This window comes from Amia ocellicauda, chromosome 14 (assembly GCF_036373705.1).
Source record: "Amia ocellicauda isolate fAmiCal2 chromosome 14, fAmiCal2.hap1, whole genome shotgun sequence".
NCBI lineage: Eukaryota > Metazoa > Chordata > Actinopteri > Amiiformes > Amiidae > Amia > Amia ocellicauda.
In genome coordinates, this window is record NC_089863.1 from 11360892 (window position 1) to 11378457 (window position 17566).

Sequence of the window (17566 nt, forward strand, 5' to 3'; positions counted from 1 at the left end):
TCACACATGCACAGAAAGAATGTAAAAGAGACCAGTTTGACTTTTCTCAAGACTTTTATTGGTTTTAAAAGTCATTTATTTTGTTCCTTAATTGTTATACAGATTAGTCACACAGTCAGTCAGCTTGATTGTTTTTATATCGTTTCATTTTTTTATTTTTTTTTACTCTTACTTTTGTTCATTTTTTTGTTTGTTTGCTTGTTTTGTTTCTCGATGTTACGTCCTCTTTAGTACTAAAGCTACAAAGTTACACACCTACAAGCACACCAATGTCTAGTTTAGTGAAAAGCCAGTCAGAGACTAACAGGAGTAGGACACAGAAAGTCACATCTTAAAAAAAAAAATTATAATAAAGAAAAAATGAGACGGACATGTACACACACGCACACAGAGATACACAAAACACACGCACACAATCCCCTCCCTCTCTTTCAATCGTTCGCTCTGTTTTCAGTTACAAAGTCCCCGAATTCAAAGGTCTTTCATTAATCCAATTTCACTGACCCTCCCAAACTATCTGTCTGTCTGTTTCACACTTCTGAACTCAGTCTGGTCTTAATATGTTGTCACATTCCAGTGCACTTCCCTCTTCATCAGCTGTTGGAGGGGGGGGAGACACATACACAGGACAACATGCTACACAACGTTACACAATAGATCGCACTCTACTAACCTTGAACACCCACACGCACACACACACATACATACACACACACACACACACATACGCACTCACACACACAGACCAATGCTCTCCACAGGCATCTGGGTGTAGTCTCAATTATCGTACTGTCAGGCATCATTGACTCACAGTTGGCCTATGGTTACCAAAAAAATAATAAGGTAAAGTATCTGGTCAAACCATGAATTGTGCTTAAGTAAAACAATTAAAATAAAAAGGACAAATTAAATAACATTAAAATGGTTGCAATGCCTTGCCACTGGGTGAGGGGTTGGCCCAAGGTTGGCTCACTGTTGGCAAATCTGCCTGTGGGGGGGGAGAGGTCACACATGTGTTGGGGAAAATTATAGACAATATCAGAGACACAGATGGGCCATGGTTGGGTTAAGGTTGGCAACATATGCTGGCAGTGTGTAGCTTGCCACAGCTGCTGGTCTCATGGCAGGACAGACCGGCAGGCAGTGGCATTGCAGATGGTTGGAGGATGGTTGGCACATGGTTGGCAGCTGGGAACCTCCCTTCCATGTAGGAATGGGGAGAAAAGTTCAGGTATTTACACAAGAAACAGTGTGACACAGTGAGGGCTGGTCTGGTGGAGAGCACTGTTAGCACACACACATAAACACACACACAACCCATCAGATCTCCACAGAGCACAGGCAATACCTGCTGGTCAGAGTCAGAATTGACCAAAAGGAAATAAATGGAAGCACTGGTAAGATTCCTTTAGGTATTTCTTTAAAATAATAATAATAATAATAAAGATTGATAAGACTCTAATAATTATTACTATTATTATCATCATTTATAAGTACTAATGTCATTAAGCCCACTTCCCTCCTTCTCCCCCTCTCCTTCCCATACCCTGTGAATTATAGTATATATTTTTTAAATGACTACTATGATTCTTTCCTTAAAACCAGGAAGTGGAAACAGGCTGGAGTGAGAACAAAAGAAAGCATAAAACCAAACTGCCAAAGACGACCTATGTATGTATGTATATTTATAAATACACAAATATAAATCAGACTTCCTCGTCTTGAGGACTCTACATCAAGGACAAAACTAAAAGGTTAGACAGGTATGTAAATGAACAATCTTCTAATATAGATTAACAATAGTAATAGTAATGATCGTAATAATGGTAATTATCAATTTTTCCTCACTTGTGCCTAAGAGAACAAGCACAACACAAGTTTACAAACCGAGGGACGTAAAGCAAACTGTTTTTTTAATTCAACACTAATTTAAAGGACAGTGCAACCCCTACATTTAATTGATGTCTGTAAATACAGCATTAACACATTATTAAGCTCATTATTATTATTATTATTATTATTATTATTATTATTATTATTATAGTTATCATTATTAATAATATTGCCTTCAGAAACTGTGTGTAAAATTTTGTACACCACTTCTGAGAAACAAATGCTATCTATATGTATGAAGGGGTTATTATTACTACAATTATTATTATTATTTATTTTTTTAACTACTATTAGTGTTGCAGAGGACCAGTCCTGGGTCCACCCTCATATCAAAGGGGAGGATTCGTAAAGGGAAAGTGCAGCAGTTTGGGTCCGGAGCCCACTTCGAACCTCCAAATATCACCACCCCCAACCTCCCCCTCCCTCGCATCCAGTATCTCTCGTACCAACACAGAGCCTTGCGAGGTACAGTGCATCTCTGTGCCGCCGCCTCCAGCACAGCTCCGTGCAGGGCGCGGGCTTGAAGAGCTGACGGGAATCGCAGGTCAACAGAGATTCCAGCAGGAGAAGCAGCTCTCTCTCTCTGTCTCTCTTTCTCTTCTTTGCTTTCTTCAATCCTCTCACATCTTCTGATGCCATTGGTGTCAGCAGTGGGATGATTATCTACAAACTTGGGGGTCTCTCTCTCAATCTCTCATTATACTTTGGGTTAATGTTGATGCTCAGCAGGTAGCGATATTGAGCTGTTTTACTTGAGGGGGGGGTCTCCCTCTCTCTCTCGCTTTCCTTCTATATCTCTCTTTCTCTCCCCATGATTGGTGTTAACGCTGATGGTCAGTTGGCAGGATTATTAGGCTATTTTTTTGTTTTGGTCTGTTTTTTCCTGTGTGTGTGGGGGGGGGTCTCTATTTCTCTTTCCATATCTCTATCCTTTTACCTCTCTCACTTTGATCGTATCATTAGATTAGTGCTAATGGTCAGTTGGCAGAATTATTAAGATGGTTTGTTTGGGGGTGGGGGGGTGGGGGGGGTGAGGGGGGTGAGGGGGGTGATGGTGCTATAGTTTTGGGGGAGAGAGTTTTTTTTCTCTCTATCCCTTTCCCTCTCCCTCCTATTCCCTCTCCCCCCTTTCTCTCCTTGATCATATCGTTAGGTAAGTGCTGATGGTCAATTTGGCAGAAATGTTAAGATGGTTCATTTTGGGGGGCTGGGGGTGGGGGGGGGTCTCTCTTTCTTTATCACTCTCTCCCTCTCCCTCCCTTTATGTGATCTCTCTTTCTCTCTCTTTAACAGGACACCTCCATGGTCTGGGAGGCGGAGGGGGGCACCTGCCCGGCCTCGCTGCCCTGGGACAGAGTGCGGGAGCGGGAGCGATTGCCATCCAGGGAGTAGGAGCTGGAGAGAGAGGCGGTGCGAGAGCGGGACAGTCGAGTCATACAGGAGGAGGCCACTGAGGGGGGGGAGAGGGAAAGAGAGAGGGAGAGGAAGGGAGGCAGAGTGAAAAGGAGAGGGAGAGGCAGAGAGTGAGCAAAGAAGGGGTGGAGATAAGGACAGAGGAGTGGGAGGGAGGAGAGGGAGAGGAACAGGAGTGGGAGAGGGAGAGAAGGAGGGTGGTATACAGAGAGCAGTGTGGGCAGAATGAAAGAAAAGGTAGAGAGAGAGAGAGAGAGAGAGAGAGAGAGAGAGAGAGAGAGAGAGAGGGAGAGAGGGAGAGATTAATTCATCAGGTTAAAAAAAAACACAGAAATCAGAAACCTGCATTTAGAAACAACAAACTGAGAAAAATTAATCTGTACAGCATCATCCTGAATTGCTAGTACACCACACAAGCACACAAACACACAGCATCCTGACACTTACTGTAGCCCATTCCTTGGATGAAGTACTTGAAAGCTTCTGTCAGCTTGCTGGGCTGTAGATAGAGAGAGAGGAAGAGGCGAAATTAATAGTCACACTGACAGACTGGTCACTACAGAACACATTGACACGGTAATGATTTTGAGAGACAGAGAGAAAGGCAGGTAGACAGAGGTGCTACACAGGATATCCCTGCTCCACCCTCCACCACCCATCTGCACAGAGACTCTGTGAACTCTTACCTGGGTCAGCTGTGGGAGACCACCACCATCCGCCATCTGAGAGAGAGAAAAATAGAGAGAGAGAGAAAGAGAGAGAGAGAGAGATGGAGGGGGGAGGAGACACACAGAGAGAGAGAATTAACAACTTTATGTCCAATACTAATGCTCAGATGTGTTTTGTGGCTCTGGAGTCTCTGGCAGCTACAGGTATAGGTCAATAGGCTCCAGTCAATTGAGTATCTGGGCACAGGACTGGGGGTATAGGGGGTATAGAGTAAAGAGAGACTAGTTTAGGTTACAGGTTGTTGGAGGGCTGGGGGATTGTGACCCTGAAGTATTGTGTGCAGGAATCTAGAGAATGAAGGGCAAGTGAGGAGGGTTGGGAGGTGTAAGATACTGAAGTAGTGGGAATGGTGTGGAGTTGGGGACAGGGTGCAGTGTAGTAGAGAGAGAGAGGATAGGCTTGGCTCCATTACCTTGAGGAAGGAGGTCTGTGTGGGATCCAGCTTGCTGTTACAGTCCACCTGGTGAACACAAGAGGAAATACAAAAGAGTTAGACCCTGCAGATCCACAGGCGTCTAGATCCTGTTGATCTAAACCTGGAACAGGCCTAATTGATTCAATTAGTGGGGCTTAATTAGCCACTTTGATCTGGGTGTCAGTGTCACACACAGGGATGGAAAATATGTATTAGGTTTACGTTTTCTAATATCCAAGGCAAAACTTAGTATGCATGATCTTCAAAATGCACTTCAAAAAAGATCTTGGCCAAGCTGAGAGACACCGTACAATGATCCATCACATCCATCCATTTAACTACGTCAGTAGATTAAGAGATCAGTAGAGGGCCTGAACTCCAACCCCAGCCAACAACACAATTGCGAGCAAGGTCCTTACAAATTGGCACCTGATACAGTTAGCTCAATAGAAACTCAATGAAAGCCAGATTTTGCTGTGACCTCTAATCCAATCTAACCCTAGCCTCAACAAAATGTCATTCTAATTTTATAATTCAACTTCATTAGAATGCCAAATGATTCAAAATTACCGAAAATACTGCCCTTGCAACAAGCTAAATATAACCATAAAGCATTCCTACCTATCTGTAAGCTGAATTCACATGTTTTTTCCAATTTAGGATTTTCCTTTCGTTTGTTTTAAATCATGACATGTTTCTTAACAATTAAAATCTTCAGACATAGTAGGGAAAGTGAAAGACAGCAGACTCACCACTGCGTCCTCGTGGGGGGCTTGGTCACCCACCACCAGCATCACTGGACACCTGAGAGAGACAGAGAGAGGGGGCGGGGGAGAAAGAGAGGCAAGAGGGAGAGGGAGAGGAAGAGAGAGAGGAAGGGGGAGAGCGATGCAGAGCGAGACCAGAGAGGAAGGGTGAGATTGAGAGGAGAGAGGGAGAGCAAGAGAGAGGGTATTAATACAGTTGTACAAGTCCGATAAAATATCCTCTGATCAAAACAGAAGACAGAAGTAGGAGGAGGAAGAACTTACTTCAGAGTGCTGGTGCGGTCAATGTTCAGGTCTCTGCGACTGCTCAGGAGAGAGAGAGAGGAGGAGAGAGGACGAGGGAGACAGAGGGAAGGATTATTATTGGTCATTACTGGAGTGGAAACATATTAATTGAGCAAAATGAGTGACAGAAATGGGTGCAGAAAACACGTCAACAGGACATGAAATGAATCAAGTCAAGTCAGTCACTTAGTCCAGAGGTTCCCAAACTTTTTTGACCCAGGGACCCCTTTGCCGCCCATATTTTGCCTGAGGACCCCCACCTACCAAAGAATAGAAGGGGGGGGATGCTGAAGGTACAAACTTACAAGAGCTGGGGAGGGGGTGCTGACAGTAAGAACGTGAGAGAGCGGGGGTGTGGTAACAGGGAAACTGTTCGGGGGGAGTTGCGGACGGTGAAACCATTCAAGAGCTGGGGGGTATTTTGCCACGGACCCCAGTTTGGGAACCTCTGGCTTAGTCCATGCACACACAGCAGTGTCTCCCCCTGCTGGGCAGAGCTGGAGGTGCAGGCTGACCTGTTGAAGCTCCTCCAAAAGAGTTCGATGTTGTAGAGGTTCGGAGCGTTGGAGATCCGCTCTCTGTTCGCCTGCACCATCTCTGTGCTCGCAGACAGCTCCTCCTGCACATACACATAGAGACACAGACACAGAGACACATGCACATAGAGACACACACATACAGAGACACACACACAAAGACACACACATGCACAGAGATACACAGAGAAACATACACATAGAGACACACATGTGCACAGATACAAACACAATCAGAAAAATGTCGATATATACATAGATAGAGACACAGATACATAGAGACAGAGTTACACACACAGACATAGACAGAGGGAAATAAGTTTAAAAGAAAATAAGAGCAATGGTCTTCATGACACATGAGTCCTTTTTCTCTCCCTCCAACTCCCTCCCCATCCCTTCCTCTCCCTCTCTCTCATTCTCTCACTCACCTGGCTGAAGAGATGACTCATTATCTGTTCTGTCAGGGAGGAGGTCAGAGTAGTGAGCTAAAGAGGGAACATTAGAGAAGAAAAGAGAGGGAGAGAGAGGGGGAGTAAACCACTTAACGAAGAACTGTAAGAATAAGTAAATCAATACATACACAAATACGAATAATGTTAATAATACAATGACTCATGTAGCAGTTGTAAAAGTAAATAAATATGCAAATGAACAAATACAAAATGTAAATCTATGTAACATAAGCCCGACCCCAGGCAAGAGCACGGTGCTGTGACCTCTGACCTTGTGAGCTGCCCAGTCCATCCAACCCTTGGCATTGGCGTCCATGTTTATTAGGACCAGCCCCTCGACTGAGTCAGGACAGGTCAGCTGCGAGAGAGAGAGAGAGAGAGAGAGAGAGAGAGAGAGAGAGAGAGGGAGAGACATGAAAAAGAGAGAGAGGGGGAAGGAAGGAAAGAGGCAAAGAGAGGGAGAGAAGAGGGATTCGTTATAGCACAGCAGCACAGTGGTATCGGCAGTGAAAGGGTTAAGTCCGCCCCCTTCCTGCCCCCGCAACTCACCGTGAACCTGGACAGAACATAGGCCCCGGCTCCCACGCCCACCCCGATTACACTGCGGAAACTGAGAGGCAGAGGGGGAGAGAGAGAGGAGAAACGAGAGAGAGAGAGAGAGAGAGAGAGAGAGAGAGAGAAAGGGAGGGAGTTATTACAGGTGAACTGTCTGACCTGACAGGTTTTTGCAGTATTATGCAAGTATACAGACACAGAGGGAGTGAGAGACCTAGTTGGAGGAGAGAGAGAGGGAGAGATCTAAAGAGGGAAATAAGAAAAGAGACAGAGTGAGAGAATGTGTCCTGTTTTACTGAATTTTGTTGTTCTTGTTATTCAGTTTTATTGTCGGTTCTGTATAAAACTGCTTTGGCATCGGTACATTTTATCAGGATCGATGGTGTTGCGTTTACACCATTTACATTTGATCAGGATCAACTTTCAGCCACCACAGGGGTTCTCACATGCGAACCAGCACGCAAGTCCAAAGATCTTTATATCCATATATTAAATGAGTGCTTTAGATCATGGCTATATCAAAAACTGTAAAACCAACACACTTGCATATTGTTTCACAAGCGAAGCATTTTAAATAAATATACAAATATATTTTATTTTATCATAAAATAAGTAACTTTTTTCAGCCGAAGCATTTTAATTTAAGATAAAATTACATGTATCTTGCTAAGATTAAGTAACAAGACATTTACTGTTAATTTTAACAATACTGTATCTGTAATAAGGGAAGTAGGGAAGTGTTCTCTTATCTGCTCCACTGATGCATGTCTGCCGCCTGCCTTTAAAACGCTGCCGTATTAGCACGTCAGATCAAACTTAATTATATGTATATGTTAAATTAGTCTTACAGAACACAGGGCTGTATCGAAAACTGTGTTTATATCGTTACAAATTATTCTAACAAGAAAAACCACCGCACTTGCACTTTTTTTCAGAACCAAAGCATTTTAAATTAAAATCCAATTATACATTTTTGCTAACATAAAATAACAAGCCATTTAGTGCTAGTTTTAACAATATTTTATTGATAATACGTGCAGTAGGGAAGTGTTCTCCTATCTGCCCCACTGATGTGAAGGCTGTTTATCAGCCCATCTCTAAAACACAAGCTGCCGCAGTGCATGCTGGGACTTGCACCGGTCGAGCATTTACACTGCCAGGATCAGAAGTTACCGATGCATTGGATCCGGATCAGAAAAGTCTGTGTAAAAGCACCTACAGCTCCTTTAGGTCATGCCAATAAAGCAACCATTGAAATTGAATTTGAATTAGAGAGACCGGAGAGAGAGAGAGGGAGAGACTCACTTGAAGTACTGCAGGACACAGGGGATCATCTCAGCCAGCTGATCCATGGAGGGGTATTGGTACCTGCAATACCAACACAGCCGTGTGAGCCTTGTGCAAACCCCTCTAGCACACCCCTCTACCTCATGCATGCTCCTCGAATTCATACACACTCCTAGTCAGACCCCATGATGCAGAAAAACACACACACTGAAAGACTCGAACACAGCTCCACACAGAGAGAGGTATGCAAACACAGCCCTGCCCCCACAGCTCACTGACCCCAGGGGGTATGCGGCCGCTCCCTCCTCCTGCCCGGGGGCATCGATGTGACACACAGTGAAGTTCTTCACTATCTCCTGCATCTCCTCGAACCGGAACAGAGTGCTGAAGCAGCTCTTGTCTGGGACGGAGGGAGAGAGGACCAGGGAGAGTGTAGGAGAGAGAGAAGGAGACAGGAAGAGGGAGAGGTATACAGTGTGTGCCAGTACAGTGTGATAATGATAATAACAGTGTGTACACAATGTCAGTGTGTATGTATACAGTGTCAGTGTGTGTACAGTATCTGTACAATGTCTGTATACAGTGTCTGTGTGTGTGTGTGTGTACACAGTGCCCACTCACAGTTCAGTCCCACATCGTGCAGGGTGAGGATGGCAGGGCGCCGGCTCGTCCCTGAGCCGTGCAGAACGACATGGAGCATGCCATACGGGGTCTCTATACTGTGCTCCTGAGAGAGAGGGAGAGAGAGAGACACAGAGTGAGACAAAAGAGGGTTTTAAACTTCCTCCAGTCAGAGGAGAGAGCAAAACTGATTCTCCATTCTTAGGGAGTTTAAAATACAGACACACAGATTTGTCAGGCTCAATGGGGAATTATACACAGCAGCAGCAAAGCTGGATAAAGAGAGGGCAGCTTCAGCACTGACTGAAGCCCAGAGCTCAGAGGTCAGAACAGCAGACCTACCTGCCCCTGGTCCAGCAGGATCCTAGCAGCAATCTCTGCATCCTGGAGAGAGAGAGAGAGAGAGAGAGAGAGTGTTAAAAGGTTTCTCAGAGGCTCAACAGGCCAGCTGGACACACCACTCAAGATGAGTCACCCTGCGTTCCCCTCAGCAATAACATTTGGACAAGTTACTGCTGGTCACCAGGCGGGGGAGCCAGAGCTCGCTGAGTGAAGCAGCAGCAGATAGAGACGGGCACAGGCAGACTGAACCCCGAGCCCTTCAAGTTTAACGCCCTCCGCCACCTCCTGCCCTCTCACCTTGGCAGGGTCAGCCTGACCCGGAAGTAAAGGCTTCTCCTCGGTGATGGCGATTTCCTGCAGTTCCGTCGTCATGGTGGCACGACAGCTGGCCAGGAAGGGAGGGGAACGAAGAATACAAAAATACATTCATTAAAACAAATATCCTGAAATGTATTTTTTTTAAATGCCCGAACAAACCAAACAGAACTTGTTCATGAATACTGCTGTGATTCTGTATGTGTGTGTGTGAGTGGGTGAAATGTACAATTCACTCGAAGGTCTGACAGGAGGCAGTGTCCCCAAAAACACCAGTCCCTGCTTCCATTCCTTTATCACTTCTCTACTGCCAATATGATAAAAAGTCAGCATCCTCACTCACCACACTGTCTAGGGCGGGGGGCGGAGGAGAGGAAAGAGAAGACAGGGAGAATAAAATAAAAAACAAGGAAGAGACTGAGCGCCCATAGCACAGGGGAAATTGAGGGCTCAGCTCGTCTCGCGGTTAATTAAAAGAGAGGAGGTTTAATTAGCAGGTGCCATCAGGGGGCTCAGTTGGGACCTCCCCTAGTTAGAGACGGTCTCCTGCCTCTCCTCTGAGGGTTGTCTGGAGGTCACCGCACAGCATGGTACCACACAGTACAGCACGGTGCAGTGCAACACACAACACAGCACAGCACAGTACCACACAGCAGTGCCATAGTGTGTCTGTCAGTCAGTCAGGTTATCTTTTAAGTAAGAGTGTCAGTCAGTTAGCCAGTGTGTCAGTCAGTGTCCCTCAGTGATCAACACACTACAGGAGAACAGGGAGAGAAATAGAGAAAGGAGGAGAGAGAGAAGGGAGGAGAGAACAGAGTAATAAACACATATTAAGCCACAAGAGACACAGAGAGAGACTGAGCATCAGATCAGCACAGACGCCGTCGGAGCAGGTAACTGGCTCCGTTGTTTGGAAACACGCAAATGCTAGATCACACTGAAACACACACACACACACAGAGTAAAAACAACACACTATAACAAATACTCAACAACACACACTCAGAGACAATATCACTAATACACACAGTGACAGAGGCTATGACAAACGCACAACCACACGCATGCAATGACGAATGTTATCACGTGTACATGCAAACACACTATCTAACATAAAGTGACAGATGGACATAAACTATAAACACACACATACACTGACTCGGACACGCAAACACACACACTGTTCCACACACACAAAGTGATGAAGGCACGACAGTGGCGGGCGCACTAAGTGCAAGAAAACACAGTGGCTGGATAGAGGTCAAAAGATGGGGGGACAAGGGAGATGTAGAGAGGTGGACAGAAAGGAGAGGTAAGGTGAGAGAGGAGAGGAGAGAGGCTGGGGTGTATGTGAGAGAGATTGTAGGGATGGAAGAGAGTGTGAGAGAGAAAAGAGTGAGCATTGGTTGAAGAGGGACTTATCTTTTCTGTTTTAAGAGGCACACAGAGCTAAGTCCCTGAGGGGCTGTGGGTGGCAGGGGGAGAGAGAGAGAGTGTGAGAGAGAGGATCAACTGGACATTTAATAGGCTAAGGGAAACAATGTGTCTGAGAGAGGGATAGAAAGAGGATGAGAGAGGGAGAAAGTGGGAACAGAGAGAGAGGAAGAGGCATAGAAAAAGAGAGAGAGACAGAGAGAGGAAAAGTCAGCACCTGCATTCAGACCTGAGCAGAATAACTAATACTGACCTTCATGTCCCTCCCTCCCTCCCTCTTTCCTTTCTCCTCTCCCTCCCCCCCAGTGACCGCTCCCCAGCCTCTCTCTCACCCTAAACCCTGTACCAGACACCAGGAGTCTCACTACTGTCTTACTGTGCTGTGATCCCCCCCCTACTTTCACCAGCACAAACACAACAGACCTGATACACAACACAACACAACAAGACACAACACAGTATCCCAGGTATCCTTTTGCCTTTACATGGTTATAAGTCGTTGCAAGCTATAACAGTGGCTACCTATCTGTAATGTTCCATCGGGTATTTCATATTGCCTCTATTCAGTATACAAACTAATCTCTCTCTCGCTCTCTCTCTGTGTAATGTTATCGCTTCCCCCCTTCTGTCTGAGCAGGACAGTCTGGCACTGGTTTGCTGTACAATCTGGTTCTATCCGGCAGGGACATGCCCTCCTCAGCCCCTCCCTCTGTACACATACATACACTGACACACACACACTTGACACACCAACACCCTGACCCCCCCCCCCGACACACTCGCACACTGCAGCACACACACACTACAGTACCAACTGCACTGACACACGTGCACACTACCGCCCTGACACATACGCACTGTGCTGCGCTGACACTGACGCACTCAACTCTGCCGTAGTGACTGCACCGACGCACTCGCGCACTTGCACTGACTCTGTACTAACACGCTGGCCTGTCCTTATTTATCTATCTGTCCATCTCTCTGTCCATCCCTCTGTCCCTTATGGTGCAAGGTGCTGTCTGTCTGTCTATCAGGCTTGTCTAGCTCTCTGTCTATCTGTCCATCAGTGCATCTCGTTAGCTATAGGCAGGATAATCCAATCAGGCCAGTGGAAAAAGAGCCAGACGCAGGAAAATGAAGGACAGGAAGAAAAAACAGAAGAAAACAACAGGACTGTCAGTGCTGTAGCAGCCATGGAGACTCAACCAGGTGCCAAACCTCCCTCTCCCTCTCTCTTTCTCTTTCTCACTCTCTCTCTTTCCCACAGAGCAAGAAATGCATACATCACTCACAGGGAGGGGGAGAAAAAAAAACCAAAACATGACAAATGAAAAAACAGCTTCTCCTTCTCTCGCTGTCCCCCTCTGCCTCTCTCTCTCCCTCTCCCTCTCGCTCGCTCTCTCAGACAGACTGGCCATTCAGCCCAGTTCACTTCGTATTCTCCCTGCTCCAAAACAGCCACAGCTGCCAGCACCCGGTATTGTTAAAGTGGCTTCTCAGTTCGATCCAGTCAAAACCAGTCCAGTCCGGTCTAGGGATAGCATAGCACAGCCCGGCCCACTCCAGCACTATCCAGCCCAGCCCAGCCCAGTTCAGTGCAGTCCAGTGCAGTCCAGCCTAGTTTAACAGAGCCAGAGTTATTCCAGTCGCTGACCTGGAAACGGTGTTTATACGTGGACTGTAGGGTCCAGATGTCAACACACACAGAAGGACAGGAGCAGACAGACAGAGAAAGAGAGTGAAGATGACAGGGAATCCGTCAATGAAAGACGCCAACATTGGGCCAACCCCATGGCTCTGCCAACATCAGTCAAGGGTCAAGGTTATGATGAGGATCAGTGCTGTTGAATTTGGAGGTCAAAGGTTATGTGAACACAGTGACCGGTCCCGGTCCTGGAATGCCAGAGCAGACTACAGCAAGGTCTCCAGCCCTGGTCCTGGAGAGCTACAGTACAATTCCCATGATTATTATTACGATTATGATGACAATGATGATGTGCAATCAAGTGTTTATCAACGTGATTGTGACAGCGCGGACTCCTCCCCCTTGTTGATTCTCCATCTCTCTTTCCCTCTCTGTGTGTGTCTCTGTCACTCTCTCTCGCTCTCTCTGCTCTGCCTGCTCGAGTGAAAACTCTGCATTTAGCAGGCCACTCAACCCCCCCGGGCCACACCGTCTGTTTGAGCATTTAACTGCAGACAAACACACGAACACGGCAGCGTGGCAACACAGAAACACAGCAACATTACACAACTGCAACCCTATACCGCCTTAAAAAACAGAATGACAGAAAAGGGGAGAGGGAGAGAGGGGGGAGGGCAGGCAGAGGGAGAGGTAGGGTTAGAGGGCGAGATAATGAAGGAAAAAAATAAGAAATTAAAGCACCCAAGGCCGTGGAAGCAGAGCTATTTATTTATTTATTTTCCTGGCGAAAACAAGACTATTTTGTCTTCCAAATAAAAAAAAATATATATAAATAACATAACAACACAAGTGGTGTCCTCGAACAGCTGTGCAGGATAGACACACAGACGCTGCAGGACAGTACAAGATCCAACACCAGCTATCCAATATCCCAGGCACACTGAATACGGGTAACAGTTATATATATCACATGTGGAGAGGCATGAGTTGGACCACAGCCAGTCCCTGTCCTGGGCTATATACGAATCTGTACAGTGTGTCTGTGCAGTGTGTAGCGACCCACACTCACTGGCAAAACAAACCACTTCAAAAAAATCAGATTGGCCATTACTTAAGGGGAAACCGTGCTGCTATTCACACTTGGCTTGTTTTTTGTTTTTTTAATACTTCAGGCAACCGATACTCTGTGCTTCAGAAAACCGGATTAGTGATGCACGAAACCCAGGACACGGATGTGGTTGCAGACTGGGTACAGAGCCACATTAGCAGCCACAGTCCCAGTCTAATGACCAGTCTACAATTGTTTTACACAATATCACTGAGAATCCTACACCAACATATCTATCTATATAACTGGAAGACAGAGTGAGAATGAACCAACTCTATAATACTGCAGTCACTACCATTTTGCTGCTGCACCACAACAAGGACTACTGACACAATTGCACTTATTATTATTATTATTATTATTATTATTATTATTATTATTAATAATAATAATAATAATAATAATAATAATAATAATAATAATGCATTTGAATGTTGCTTGTCTGTGTTGTGCATGTTGGACATGCGTCTGCAGTGCTGAGACATGGCGGCACCGGTGGCGTGTCTCTGTGCCGGTCTGCCCGACACACCCCCGTTTGACATTGAGAATGAAACCCACACAAACACACACCCCCCACCCCCTTGTACCGTGACGGCACTCACTAACATTAAACTCCCCAACTTAAACACCCCCAGCCCCCTCCCCCCTTTGCTTCTGGTCCCCGGAGCGACAAAACGCAGCGCAGCCGGATCTCTCCTTCTCCCCCATCCCTCCCGCTCTCTTAAACAAGAAATTAGCAACACACACACACACAGAGACAAACTCACACACACACACACGACAAACTCACACTCACACACACACACACACAGACAAACTCACACACACACACACACACAGACAAACTCACACACACACACACACACTCACACAGACACACACGACAAACTCACACACACAGACACCCACACACAGACACCCACACACACACACACACACACACTCACACAGACACACACGACAAACTCACACACACAGACACTCACACACACACACACAGACAAACTCACACACACACACACTCACACAGACACACACACACACACTCACACAGACACACACGACAAACTCACACACACAGACAAACTCACACACACACACTCACACAGACACACACACACACACACACACACTCACACAGACACACACGACAAACTCACACACACAGGCAAACTCACACACACACACTCACACAGACACACACACACTCACTCACACGCACTTGGTTGGCAGTTATTGTGATTCCATCGCTGCTAGGATTGTTAAACACGGGGCACTTGGTTTATGTAAGACATAGGAAGAAATCAATTATGCAAGAAAGAAAGAAACTTCTAACGTGGTTACAATTAACCACAAATATGGAATGTATACCCCCAATTATAATAAGAAGTATTGACAAATACAGGCAGCGGTGCGGCGCTGCCTGTACCAGCACGTTACTGGCCGGGCTCGCCGCGGTTGCTCAATGTGTCTGGGTCGCGCAGTAGCTACAAGTAATACTGCAATGTAAATACGTTCAACCCGAGAGGAGAGGGGGAGAGAGAGAGGGAGAGAGAGAGGGAGAGAGAGAGAGAGAGAGAGTGAGAGAGAGAGAGAGGGAGAGAGAGAGAGAGAGAGAGAGAGAGAGAGAGAGAGAGAGAGAGAGAGAGAGAGAGGGAGAGAGATCAACAACACTACAAGAGCCCCTCGAATGTTCCTTTTGTGGAACCCGATGGATGCGCCAGCAAAACAACTGACATACACTTTCTGTAGAAATGAGATCAGTAATGTTCATGAGTATATTATTATTATTATTATTATTATTATTATTATTATTATTATTAATAATAATAATAATAATAATAATAATAATATTTTGGTACTGCAATGTACACATACGCCAAACGCCCTGATCCCCGTTGTAAAGTCGACGTCCCATTCCCTCTAAACCAGATGCAATGTATCTGTTCTTGCACATTTCGCAAGGTAAGTGTAGCAATGCATACATTAAAACAGACTGAACCCACAAAAACACCTCGGGAACAAAGCTGGACGCTGAAAGCCAATTAAAACAGATAAACAGTATCAATGTCTGACACACAAATGACTATTTAATATACATACATTATATATATATATATCCAAATAGCCTTGTGGATTGTGGAATTTTTGTATTGTTTATTTACAAAAAATAAATAAAAAAATCCACAAAATTATTTGGTTTTGTGCAAAGGTGAAGTAAATGTCAAAATAAATTATGAATAGCAATTATCGACGAATATTATTCAAGCTGTCCTTACTTCCACCCCTGCAACTGTTAGGCAGCTGTCATCTATCAACACGTTAAAATAACCTACCTAGTATATTACACAGCACACAAAGCGAAGTCCAAAATCCTCCCCCGTTTTTTGCGTCTTCTTTTTTTGATTTAATTTGCTCGATCTCCCGTCAAGTTTTTCTCTTGCAAATCTTGTTATTGCTCCCTCTTTCTTCTCTGTCTTCTAGTCCCCCTTATTTTTTTCCAGTCTCTCTCTCTCTCTCTCTCTCTCTCTCTCTCTCTCTCTCCCTTACAAATTCAGCCTCGTTTTTTTCTTTCCCTTTTTTCTTAAGCAACACAAACGCTCTAACTGAAAATGTGGAGCCGTCAATCAAACTGCGGAGAAGAGAACGGGAGAGGAGGGGGGCATCGGAAGGAACCATTTCACCAAGGAAAGGCGGCCCAGCCAAAGGGGAGACTTGGTTTGGGGGGGTTCTGGATTGAGTGGGACTGTAAGTCCACTTTAAGAATCCATCCGGGACAGAACCGAATAACGGGGAGTCGGGGATCAGGTCCAGTCTGTGTGGCGGGGCAGTTACAGAGGTCACAGTCTCCTTTATAGCAACCTGCTCACCCCCCTGCTGCGGGGTGGTACGGCCCGGCGGTGGAAGTCGCTCGTACATTCCAAGGCTCTGGTTACACTGGAGAGGGAGCTCCAGGGCTGGCATATGCTTAAAGACACGCTCGCTTATTTATATATTTGTTTGGTTTTGTTGGGGGGTGAAAGAGACACCCTCCTCTGAAAGTTCGCCTCAGTTGCTCCCTTTCACAAGAATAACGCCGTCTATTATGGTATTATTATCCATTGGTGGTGTCGGTGTGCGCTGAGGCTTTATTTGTTTGAGCGGGGTATCATTTACCGTCAAAAAGTCCCGTACTGTCGTAATGTGATGCCCCGCGGCTTCAACTCACGGTGTGCGAGTTGGTTTAAATATACATATATCCTATGCTAAATCAATTCATTCATTATTCATGTATCTATTGGACTTTCATGTTTATTCAAGGTGATTGGTGGAAATCAAGTTGTGTCAGTATGTGTACAGGCAATTCATAAAACAAGTATTATTATTAGGCAAACAATGAAGTACTACATCCACTGCCATCTGTGCGACTGTATTCAAACAGGAGGTGGGAGGACAATGCAATGGTGGTTTGGAAATGGGAGAGAGGCAAAAACGGTCATTTAATATTGCTTGAAATGGACAGATCCTAGCAGGTGCAGGGAGGTAGGGTTTGGCTGTCTATAACTACACCACCTAATTAGTGGGGGTGCTGACAGGGCCTGAATGCATGACCTGCATCTAAAAACAGCCCCTAATTACAGTTTTTCTCAATCGCTTTGGCACAATCATCGAATGACTATCAAACTTTGTCAAACAGTGTATGAAATACTAATTTGCTCAGATGACTATAGTCATTGCTTTCACGCAAAATGCATTGAGAAAGCCTTGCTGATCAAAATAGTTTACATTA

General features: G+C 45.5%; 1 protein-coding gene across 1 annotated transcript; it reads right to left on the minus strand.

Moving 5' to 3' along the window:
* Positions 1-35: 35 nt before the first annotated feature.
* On the minus strand, positions 36-16416 carry ndrg2 (NDRG family member 2). Its single transcript, XM_066722999.1, has 16 exons — positions 16134-16416; positions 9593-9680; positions 9296-9337; positions 8954-9059; positions 8612-8732; positions 8351-8413; positions 7040-7100; positions 6762-6848; positions 6467-6523; positions 6018-6121; positions 5482-5520; positions 5203-5254; positions 4448-4495; positions 3993-4028; positions 3754-3805; positions 36-3343 (listed from the first exon to the last, which is right to left on the minus strand). Exons 2-16 carry the CDS (start codon positions 9665-9667, stop codon positions 3180-3182), a joined length of 1107 nt encoding a protein of 368 aa, XP_066579096.1. The 5' UTR covers positions 9668-9680; positions 16134-16416; the 3' UTR covers positions 36-3179.
* Positions 16417-17566: the final 1150 nt, after the last annotated feature.

Coding starts and splice junctions, on each gene's coding strand:
- ndrg2 (XM_066722999.1), bottom strand. CDS start 9,667: ATGACGACGGAACTGCAGGAAATCGCCATCACCGAGGAGAAGCCTTTA. Junction 4,496..5,202: donor CCCCCCACGAGGACGCAGTG/GTGAGTCTGCTG, acceptor TGTGTTCACCAG/GTGGACTGTAACAGCAAGCT. Junction 4,029..4,447: donor CACAGACCTCCTTCCTCAAG/GTAATGGAGCCA, acceptor TCTCTCTCTCAG/ATGGCGGATGGTGGTGGTCT.